General features: G+C 49.9%; 1 protein-coding gene and 1 non-coding gene across 2 annotated transcripts; one reads left to right on the top strand and one right to left on the bottom strand.

Annotated features, from left to right (window-relative positions):
* Nucleotides 1-1,308: 1,308 nt before the first annotated feature.
* Nucleotides 1,309-10,415, bottom strand: MAK16 (MAK16 homolog). The gene is made up of 10 exons (XM_073557129.1): nt 10,259-10,415; nt 7,821-7,870; nt 7,059-7,168; nt 6,915-6,979; nt 6,054-6,205; nt 5,172-5,226; nt 4,992-5,066; nt 3,875-3,979; nt 3,444-3,509; nt 1,309-1,564 (listed from the first exon to the last, which is right to left on the bottom strand). The coding sequence occupies exons 1-10, from the start codon at nt 10,271-10,273 to the stop codon at nt 1,361-1,363; spliced, it is 897 nt and encodes a 298-aa protein (XP_073413230.1). The 5' UTR covers nt 10,274-10,415; the 3' UTR covers nt 1,309-1,360.
* A 285-nt stretch (nt 10,416-10,700) lies between these two features.
* Nucleotides 10,701-10,795, top strand: LOC141062789 (small nucleolar RNA U13). The gene has a single exon (XR_012224502.1). It is a non-coding gene; the product is annotated as a small nucleolar RNA U13 (small nucleolar RNA).
* The last annotated feature ends 358 nt before the right edge of the window (nt 10,796-11,153 follow it).

An 11,153-nucleotide genomic window follows, 5' to 3' on the forward strand; every position in this document is an offset into this window, starting at 1 on the left:
CGAGCGCGCGGCTGCAGCAGTCAAACATGGCGCAGGTCTCGTCTGACTTGCATAAAAGTCACATGTGGCAACATTTACACCTCCATGGTCCAGATCGCATCCACACCTGAGGACATTACATCCAACGTTGCAGCGTTTTACGACCCATCTCATGTATTCCTGGCCTAAAGGCTGCGACTGACGGATGGCCGCACCTCAGCTGAAGCCTGCATGTGATGCGTCACTTTCTGGAAACAGCGGCGCCAACATCACTGAGGGAAGCGAGTGTAGACTGGTCGTTTGTTAGGCGATCCCTGCATGTGTTGCGGCTGTTGAACACCCACGAGACATACAGCCGCGGGGACTCGAACATATTCCAACACGCCGAAGTCACTCTTATCACCCGAGCATGGATAACACCTTATCTGAGCACGGTCACTCATCACCAATACCATCCCTATTGGCCACAATCTTAGTGATTGGCTGCACAATTCTGCTGATTAAGTCACCTACGTTGAACATTTATATAAAATAATTCCCCATACCCTGTGTATAGCCCAGCAGACACGGCGTATTGTAGATTGCAGTCATCAATGACACAGTTGGCATTACAAATTGGATGATGGGGAACATTTCGCCTGTACCCATAGATGAAAACGCTACACACGGTTGAAGCGCAGGGATATCTGCAGTACTGGAAATATCAGGACGCGTGAAGGAGGCCCAAGACTGTCCCTAGGTATGGTATAAATGGCGGCATGTAATATTCAGTCTGTATGAGCCTGATGAAGGAGCTGGACCGACTGTAACACAGAGCTCAATACATTTTAAAGATTTGGACATTAGAATAGTTTCCTTGGATCCTGGAAGCCCAATGTTTGTTTCCCTTATCTGGATCTCTCATGGAGGTTCAGAGGTCATAGCTGCAGCACGGAGGATTAATCTGTTAAAGCACAACTGATCCAAGGGAGTAGAAGCCACTTACCTCTACCCAGACTTATTGGTTGGTCCGTACAAGGAGCGTTCTCCATCTGTTTTTCTCCCACAAACTAAAAGGATTAGAGCAGCACTCGGCCACTCATTCTACTCCTTACCTGGATGACGTGACCACACTGCACCCACTCTTTCCCATCCCTACGGTGCTCCCTACCTATTAGCAGTCACCAGCCAGTGCCAGGCATATGTGCATCTAGATGGGTGAGGGCCATAAGGTGTACACAACTGCTTTAATGGCTCCCCTTCCAAAAATCACCAGTGACCGAGACTTGGGAGAACTGAGTAAAAAGTCAGTTGCGGCTTTACATTAAACTATTGATGATGGCGGAATGATCCAGAGAATAGATTTATTTATAAAAAGCAGTCCGCCGTATCCCCAGAGTCCTCAGGAGGCTTTCGCCTTGTTCTGTGGCTCAGTCTCTTGCTCGTACTCTATCTCCACATAGGCTCTCTTTCTGATCGTGCCTTTCAGAGGCGTCTTGCCTTTAGATTTTCCATTTGAGGTCTTTGCTTTATCTACTTCTTCCTCGTCCTCAGACTCCTGATCACTCGATTCTTTCTCCTCATCGCTGCCCAATTTATCCATATCCTGCAGAGAGAAATGGTAGATTGACGCGCGTGAACAAATAAGTTGCAAAAATAAAATTGTGATGCTGATAAAACGAAGGCGGCATCATCCAGTATCCTGAGTCTATGACATGTGAAAGGAGGCGGCCGGTTCGCTGCAGCATGTTGCGCCTGTCTAGGGTTACAGCTTAGGCCGGTTTCACATTTGCGTTAAAGGCCGCAGCGTCGGCATGTTGCAATTTGGTTGCGCTCGGCGCACCGTCAAAAGGACGCAGGCGCCGCCAAACGCATACTGCGCACAGCCTGCGTCCTCAGTGATAAAGAGGGGGGACGCATGACGCATGCGTCCGGAGGCGGAGCTACCGGCGGAGGCGCGGGGCTTAGCGGCAGCCTTTAACGCAAATGTGAAACCGGCCTTACATGTAAAGGGCACTCATGGGAGGTAAAATTGGTCTCCTACAAATTTTTTTTTCCCTCTTTATACAAAGTCTAAATCAAAGAAAGGAAGTGGGGACCTTTATCTTTTAACCCTTTAATGACAGCTACTATGCATTTTAACAGTGGTCTAAGGGCTCTTATAGAGTTGTTGTGATGTACTGCACCCAACTTCTGCCGTAACAGCTAGGATCTAAGGAACCATTTGATTAATTTTTATCAACAAAGGCTACGGCTTGCCCCCGTTTTAGCTGACTGACGAAAAGACTGCTTTTGGGGAATACTTTGGAGTGATGTATTACTAGTGGTGTTGTATATATCTCAATCTAGAGGCTGCTGGACTGCCTCATAAAGGGGTTCTCCAATAATATATAAAAATATCCCATCACATAATTCAAACAGCAGCCTGTCCTAGTTATGTATCAGAACGGGCAGCAATCTGAAGAAAGTAAAATTAAAAAAAAACAAAAAAACACTGAACTCAAGACCTGTGTCTCAACAAATAAAAAGCTGAGAGAAGGGCTGCGACGGAAAAAAAGTCTTGACAGCGGACTTCTCAGGAAGACTGATTACTGGAGAAAAATCCTCTGTTCTCAGTCAGCCAAGGAGAAAGTTTATTTCATCTCCTGTCACAGGCGTTCTCTCTGGTATGTGTGCTTATGATACAGTTTCTCTGTCACTTGAGACACAGGGCTCAGGAGTTATGTTTCTTCAGACTGTAGTCCATCCTGACATGACTAGGACGAGCTGAACTAAGTGATAATGGTCATTTTATTACATCTTCAGCAAACCTGTTTAATGAATATTAAGGCCACTTTTGTCCATGCCCCTCCAGCTAAACACCATCCATTGGTCAAGGCTGGTGTAAAAAACCCACAAACAGTCAAAAAAAATTTAACCCCATATTTGTAGAGTCATGTGCTTAATGGATTGCCCCCTATGAGTACCTGGGTCATAACTCAGGTTTTTTTGTTTTTTTAAAGACTAACTATTTTAAATTACTTTCGGAATTTTTTTAAGCAATTATTTCAAGTAAAAGAATCTGAAAAGTTACAGCTGCCAAGAGGTGATAATGAAAGCATTTAGTGTACCATTGAAAGTTGTCCAGTTAAAACTAGTTAGCACTTAATCCTTAGGATTGGTGATAACTTGTTGACCGCTGGGGGCTGTGGTGATACAAAGGAAGGCAGTGCTCATGCATGACCGCCACTCCATTCATGCTCTATGAGGCTGCTGAGCAATGCCCTTGGCTTCTTCTGACAACCCCCTAGAGAATGAATAGAGTGGTGATCGAGCATCTGCACAGCTACTCCATTCTGTACCTGGGACAAAAGGTCCCCGATCTGCTGATCACTGTGCTCAGAGGACTTGTTTTCCAGGTGACCCCCTTTAAGGCCCAAACAGACCCGATTTATTGAGAGGTTAAGAAAACGACAGGATTGTCAATGGTCGTCTTCCAACCTTACCTCAAAGTCGCTCAGGTCACTTTCTTCCACGTCTTCGTCTTCCACATACTCTCTCTTACCACTTTCCTGAAAACAAAAAGGCAAAGATGAGTTATTCTTGTGCAGAATCACGCAATTCCCGGTATCTGACACATCGGTTGGCGAGAAGAGCGCTTCTGGGGTCTGCACAGTCCGACACAAAATGGAAGAGACAGAAAAAAGGTAGAAAAACAACAACAGTCTGCTGCATAAGCATAACAGAGCAGCATATGGCCGGATCGCCACTGTGGACATGGCTGCATTTTTATAGCATAGCCCAGATGTTTCACGCTTGCTCTCCGCAGATACGACCCTTTGTGCTGCATAGAGGTCATGCTGTGGATGTTAAAAATGTGATTATGTGGAGGACTATATCAAGGACCTAACGCATTGAGTCTACAACTCATACATACTTCATCCTCATCTTCCTCCTCTTCATCCTCAGATTCGCTTGCTGCTTCCTGATGCTCCAAGGCTTTGTCAAAGGCATGAATTGGGAAGTTGTAGATATCTCCATACTGTGAAGAAATATTACACAGATGACATCTCTAGCCATTAATAATCATGTCCCCCAATACACCTTCATATGGTAATGACACTGCCGTCGGGAAAAAAAAAGTCCTGCATCGGTGTCCTGTGCTGCGGCAGAACAAGTGCTCAGCTGTCTAATGGGAGGGTTCCTCATTTCATCCTTCCGGTGATCGTGGCATGGTAAAAGAGGTCTCGCCTTTCGCGTTGGGTCACCAAGTGATTGAGGATTAGAGAGCAGCCGTCTGAGATCAGCCGTGGGGACGTTAAAGCGGCCTGTACAATAAGCCTGCAGTCGGGGCAGACAGAGCTTCTGAGTGCAGGCCTGCTCCAAAAAATACTACTATCACCAAAAACATGCTTGAAAGGGTCTTCCTATTCAGATTTTTTGCAGAGTCAGCGTTTTGATAACCGCCTGGTGAGAATAAAGGAAGTGCATGTTGCTTCTGTGCGGCATCTGATGGAATCCTCTCCAAACTAGGCACGGGCTAATCAGAAAGCTGCGGAAAAAATGCTCCAAAAAGCTGGAAAACCGCTTCAGGAAACAAAAAGTTGGGGTGTGATGCACTTACAGCTTCCCAGCCTCCTCTTTAGTGAAAGCTGAGAAGCTGTAAGTGCATCATCGTGCCCAAATGCACTTTAAGAACTTCCAAAACACGATTTCTCGCTTCTGGATCAGCGCTTTTGGGTCATAGAGAGTAACTTTTGGCTCATCATGCCTTGTAATAAAGTTTAATGCATCAAAAAATTAAATTATGCCCGCCCTGAGCTGTCGTAGAGCAGTCTTCTGGTGTACAGTATAGCAACTGGTCTGGCAGCGATCGCCTATTTTTTTCATGGGGTGGGGGGAAAAAATGTATGGACTGAGGTTTAGCCACAAACACTACATTCAATAAATCTAGCAGTTTTGTGACCCCACTCTCGTGCTACAGAGGGGCTGATAATTATTTCCCCCCAACTAAGTGTGTCCAAGCCCAAATGATTCCCCATCCCCCATCTTACCGCTCCCTGCTTCAGACGCTCCAGCAGTTCCTTCTCTATGGCATTGTCCAGTTGAGCGGCCACCAGGGCTTTTTCCTGAAATTAAACGTTGGCTATTAACATGGAGCTGAACACACACAAATTTAAGGACAGCTGCATCCCCCTGCTATAAGGGACATAAGAATGCCTAATAATACTGACCTCTCTCCTCCTTTCTCGTCGTTCCACCTTCTTGCTCAGCGGGACTAGTTTACGTCTTGGGGGGGGGGATAAGAAAATAAAAAGTCCATTTTATAGCTGAGAACATAATTAACAAGCACTAATGCTACAACATATCTGGTTGGATCTACAACTTTAGAGTCGGCGGCACACAGAATCCCTGGATATTAACCTCTTCACGACATAAGACATAATTGCGGGGTGCCAATTGGTTGTCATGAGTCAGGGGTCTGCTGATGACCCCCGTGTCTGTCATTATGATCCTGCATAATATGTACTGCTGCTGTTAGCCCTATATAGGATTAAAGGGGTGTTTACATATGCAGACAACGGCTGGTGGTTCTGGGGTCACGGGGGACCTGACAGGTTCCCTTTATAAAAAAAAAAATAAAAAAAAAAATGTATACATGTTTGGTATCTACGCACTTGTACGGACCTCGAGACTCAATGGCAGGTCAGTTTTACCGTATGGTAAGTAAAAAAAAACAAAACGTGGAATTGCACTATTTTTTTTTGCAATTTCCCTTCACTTGGAATTTTTTCCCGTCTTCCAATACACTATATGGTAAAATCAATGGTGGCATTCAAAATGTACAACTCGTCCCACAAAAAAAAAAAAAGTTCTCGTATGGTCATACTGACGGAAAAATAAAAAAAATAGCGCTCTCGGAAGATGGGAAGGAAAAATGATGACGGCCACGGCGTGAGGGGGTTAATGTAGAAGAAGGCACCAACGTTGCAGAATATGATATATAATAATTGCACATCATTAAACAAATCAAAATGGACAAATAAAACACCTAATGAGGGTCTGGCGGCGAGCGACCGCATCGCCGCCCGCGTCAGCCCACGAGTCGGACTTACTGTCGCCGGAGGGTGAGTTTGCGGATCCGGATCAGGTACTGTGTGATTTTGGTGAACCGCTGCTTGCACTTGTGTCTGATGAAGCGGGGCCAGTAGATCAGGTTCTCGTCGATCTGCTGCAGAGCTTGCTCGTAGTTCTTGCTCAGACGCACCTGCCGAGGACAACTTCTTTAGATTACTAAATACGTACGAATGGGAGGAGGGGTCCCGGGAGAAAGTCTGGACGCGGCTGTATCACCTTTCCTGCAAAAGGACGTGAAATAAAAAATCCTTTTCGCAGAAGGGTTGAATGGCGCATGGGCTTAGAAGCTAAACTCTATATACAGTGGGTGCCGGCTGTGTCATACAGCCATCACCCACCTTTACCTGCTGTGTCTGCCAATAGCAGTTTAGACCCTTTCATGCGGTGACCTGAGTGACCGCAGCATGAAAGGGCGACCTCCTCGGGGCACATGGACCTACTGATCAGCCAGACTACAGTAGCGACATTATAACATTACGCTGTGCACTTGGGACCCGCATCTGTACGCTCACAAGACGGTGGGTGGTCAGGATAGGGGTCAAAGGGCATGGACAATCACAATGAAGTCTTTGTAGATTCACAGCGGCATCTACATGGTTAGAGCAGTGATCGGGGCACGGCCAGCACCGGCCCGGTATGGAGGGGGCACCGTGCAGCCGCACCGAAGGCGTAACGTATGTATATGGTTTAGATCAGGGGTTGCACAGTGGACCAGATTTCAGCATCAAGTGCTGAGAGCCGCTGCAGCAATCCGAGCACACTACTGCCAAGGTAAGCATCAGATGTAGCGGGCTCACTCTGCATCCGGTATCGGTGGATGTAGCCTTTTCTGCACTTACCCGTTCCCACAAGCGAGCCGGAAATGCCGCCCTCTCTATCGTCTTCATGTACAAGTAACAGATACCTGCGGGTAACAGACAGGTCAGAGTCTCCTCTCCGTCCTCTGCGCTCAGGGTGTAATGTCACCGGCCTCTAACATTTACCTTTCTCTTCTTTAATGGTGGCATACTGGCTGTTAGCGAGCGGACAGGACGCGCGGTTACACTGGCCGGTAATGTTGTCTTCGCTCCGGCAGAAATTCTGAGTCTTTGTCCTACAAAATATTAGCACAAAAGCCCCAGTCAGCAAATGTGAGCGGTCTATTGATCGCCTCCATTGTTCTATGGAACCAGAAGGGGGGAGGCTCCTGCTGCAGCCAGCTGCCTTACAGCCAGACACAGGTCTCAGGAGGGAGAATGAGAAATGACTGATGGAGGGGTGAAGGATCAAATGGAGACAGGCTGAAAAATATGACACATGGCCCAAGAATGGACGCCCATACAACGTATGTTAAAGGGGTATTCTGGAGCATTGGAGGCGAGCGGCGCAGATGATGTTGCGGCACCACAGACCTGTCGAGAAGCGTTATCTGGGCATGCTCGTGTACTGCGTGTCTTTGGCGTGTTTGTCTGGCTGCTGCTCTTCAGCTTCAACACACGCAGGGATTGTCTGTCCAGCAGTCCCTACATGTGCTGCTGCTGTCGAATAGCCGGAGACATGTAGCCGCTGTCCTGCCGGGATGGAGTCACACACGCTCACTACCGCTCCATTCATTCACAGTGGAGGTCACAGCTGTCAGACCCCCAGTGATCACTGATGCATCGCTGGATAGGTGACGCATGTATGTAGTAGGGCAAACCCCTGGAAATGTTTTTGGGAGACTTAAAGAACAACCATCAGCTGAACCCATGGGAAAATTCACTCACTTTATCTTGAAGGAACAAAACTGTTTATTTCCCACGATGTCCCAGATAACCTGGAAGGAAAGAGACGGACATAACAGACACAAAGCAGCAGAAACTACGAGATCCAGGACGAAAGAGAACCTCAGAAATGAGGATTTAATGCATCAGGAACAGCCGGTCAGTGTATCCCCCCTCCCATCTGGAACAGCCGGTCGGTGTATCCCCCCTCCCATAGGGAACAGCCGGTCGGTGTATCCCCCCTCCCATAGGGAACAGCCGGTCGGTGTATCCCCCCTCCCATAGGGAACAGCCGGTCGGTGTATCCCCCCTCCCACAGGGAACAGCCGGTCGGTGTATCCCCCCTCCCACAGGGAACAGCCGGTCGGTGTATCCCCCCTCCCACAGGGAACAGCCGGTCGGTGTATCCCCCCTCCCATAGGGAACAGCCGGTCGGTGTATCCCCCCTCCCATAGGGAACAGCCGGTCGGTGTATCCCCCCTCCCCATCTGGAACAGCCGATCGGTGTCCCCTCCCCATCTGGAACAGCCGATCGGTGTCCCCCCTCCCATCGGGAACAGCCGTTTGGTGTGTCCCCCCCATCGGGAACAGCCAGTCGGTGTATACCCCTCCCATAGGGAACAGCCGGTCGGTGTATACCCCTCCCATAGGGAACAGCTGATCGGTGTCCCCCCTCCCATCGGGAACAGCCGTTTGGTGTGTCCCCCCCATCGGGAACAGCCTGTCGGTGTGTCCCCCCCCATCGGGAACAGCCGGTCGGTGTATACCCCTCCCATAGGGAACAGCTGATCGGTGTCCCCTCCCCATCTGTTAGAAAACACTGTGTGCACTACTGTAGTGGTGCCAAGTTAGGTTACCAAACCATATAAGATAAAATGAAAACCTGGCACTCAACTTAATGCTTGGTGAGGCAGTTTATTGTAGTACCAGAAAACGTTTCGGTCGATATAGACCTTCATCAGTTACGTGCTAGTATGTTTGAAAGTAGCTTGAAGGAGGGCGCTTTTTATGTCATTCACTGATAACGCCAGTAATCAAATGGTCAGAAAGCTGCTGTAGCGCGGGATAATCTTAATAGTGGAAAATATCAGCGCAGCCTGTTCCTCCTGGACGTGGTAAACACAAGTGGTAGTCTATTAAGATTATCCTGCGTTACAGCAGCTTTCTGACCATTTGATTACTGGCGTTAGCAGTGAATGACATAAAAAGCGCCCTCCTTCAAGCTACTTTCAAACATACTAGCACGTAACTGATGAAGGTCTATATCGACCGAAACGTTTTCTGGTACTACAATAAACTGCCTCACCAAGCATTAAGTTGAGTGCCACCCTCCCCATCGGGAACAGCCGGTCGGTGTGTCCCCTCCTCCCATCGGGAACAGCCGGTCGGTGTGTCCCCTCCTCCCATCGGGAACAGCCGGTCGGTGTGTCCCCTCCTCCCATCGGGAACAGCCGGTCGGTGTGTCCCCTCCTCCCATCGGGAACAGCCGGTCGGTGTGTCCCCTCCTCCCATCGGGAACAGCCGGTCGGTGTGTCCCCTCCTCCCATCGGGAACAGCCGGTCGGTGTGTCCCCTCCTCCCATCGGGAACAGCCGGTCGGTGTGTCCCCTCCTCCCATCGGGAACAGCCGGTCGGTGTGTCCCCTCCTCCCATCGGGAACAGCCGGTCGGTGTGTCCCCTCCTCCCATCGGGAACAGCCGGTCGGTGTGTCCCCTCCTCCCATCGGGAACAGCCGGTCGGTGTGTCCCCTCCTCCCATCGGGAACAGCCGGTCGGTGTGTCCCCTCCTCCCATCGGGAACAGCCGGTCGGTGTGTCCCCTCCTCCCATCGGGAACAGCCGGTCGGTGTCCCCTCCTCCCATAGGGAACAGCCGGTCGGTGTGTCCCCCTCCTCCCATAGGGAACAGCCGGTCGGTGTGTCCCCCTCCTCCCATAGGGAACAGCCGGTCGGTGTGTCCCCTCCTCCCATAGGGAACAGCCGGTCGGTGTGTCCCCTCCTCCCATAGGGAACAGCCGGTCGGTGTGTCCCCTCCTCCCATCGGGAACAGCCGGTCGGTGTGTCCCCTCCTCCCATAGGGAACAGCCGGTCGGTGTGTCCCCCTCCTCCCATAGGGAACAGCCGGTCGGTGTGTCCCCCCTCCCATAGGGAACAGCTGGTCGGTGTGTCCCCCCTCCCATAGGGAACAGCTGGTCGGTGTCCCCCCCCCCTACAGATCTGGGATTGATGACCTGTCTGTATAGTAAAGCACCAGACAGCGCCTGTGAGTTGCCGTACAGGGACGTCTGGGGCAGAAGGGTAAAACATTTTATCTGACTTCTAGGGGTGAAAAGAAACAAGTAATATAATAATCCCCCAGAATGCAAAAGTCTGTGCCCCCTTTAGGTCACGTGAAGAAAAAGAGCCATAAATCCGTCCCGAGCGCCTGCGTGCTCCCCTCCTTACATCGTCGTGCTGCATCTCAGCGGCGTCACGGTGTAATCCTTCTCCTCCCCGGGCACCGGACTGTAACGCGTGCTGCGCTCAGCGAGCCGCCATAACGAGGCCGGCGCTCGCGAGACTCACGTCACTTCCGCGAGGCCGACAACCAATCCCCAGCCAGCATGGCGGCCGGAGACTGCGATTGGTCAATGCGCTGAATATATTAGCATATGTAATGATATGGAGGACGATGACTGCGATTGGTCAATTCTCTGCATAAATTAACATATGTAATATTTGTTTTAAAATCCTTAATACACGATAAATATTATTATGCACATCCAAACTTTATAGTAGGACGAGTCATGTGACTCCGCTCTGTCACGTAAGGCGTCTCTGGTAAAGTCGCCCTAATCCCAGTGGCGGGTGTCGGCTCCCGGGGTGACCCCGCGCCTGCTGCCCGCCGATCCTTCTGGTTCAGAAGTGTGATGATCGGGTGATCACACGGCTGTGTGACATGTGCGGCCTCCTTGTTACGACTGGCACATTACCCTTCTGATTCTGGACCGGGGGCTCAGAGGGCGGGAATCTGCCTGCCGCATAGACGCTGTGGGAAAGGCTATAATTCCTGTATATTAGGGGTTCCCTTATTACTTTTTTAGCCTGTGGTGATCCTTCACTGATTAGGTGGCTGAATGCCCCTGAGATCTTGTGGTAGGGGGCTGGAGGTGACGGCAGCAGAAGCCCGTCACTCCTCTCTGGATCCTCAGAGGAGGAGCTCCATCAGCCTGTGCTGTGATTGGTGCTGTCACTGCCGGACTCCTCCATCTTCTGCTGCTAATGTTATTCAGAAAACTGCAGTGAGTGCAGAAGACTGAGCAGAAGCCATAGAATATAATAGTGGGTTATGTGGGGGAAG

The sequence above is a fragment of the Dendrobates tinctorius genome, unplaced genomic scaffold (assembly GCF_039654945.1).
Source record: "Dendrobates tinctorius isolate UK_male_01 unplaced genomic scaffold, ASM3965494v1 ptg000245l, whole genome shotgun sequence".
Classification (NCBI taxonomy): Eukaryota; Metazoa; Chordata; class Amphibia; order Anura; family Dendrobatidae; genus Dendrobates; species Dendrobates tinctorius.

Bases quoted from the DNA above. Each gene is read 5' to 3' on its own strand.
- MAK16 (XM_073557129.1), bottom strand. The intron at 6,206-6,914 runs GTAAGTGCAGAA...TGTCCTCGGCAG, and splicing joins CGGCTCGCTTGTGGGAACGG to GTGCGTCTGAGCAAGAACTA. The intron at 1,565-3,443 runs GTAAGGTTGGAA...TTCTCTCTGCAG, and splicing joins GTGACCTGAGCGACTTTGAG to GATATGGATAAATTGGGCAG.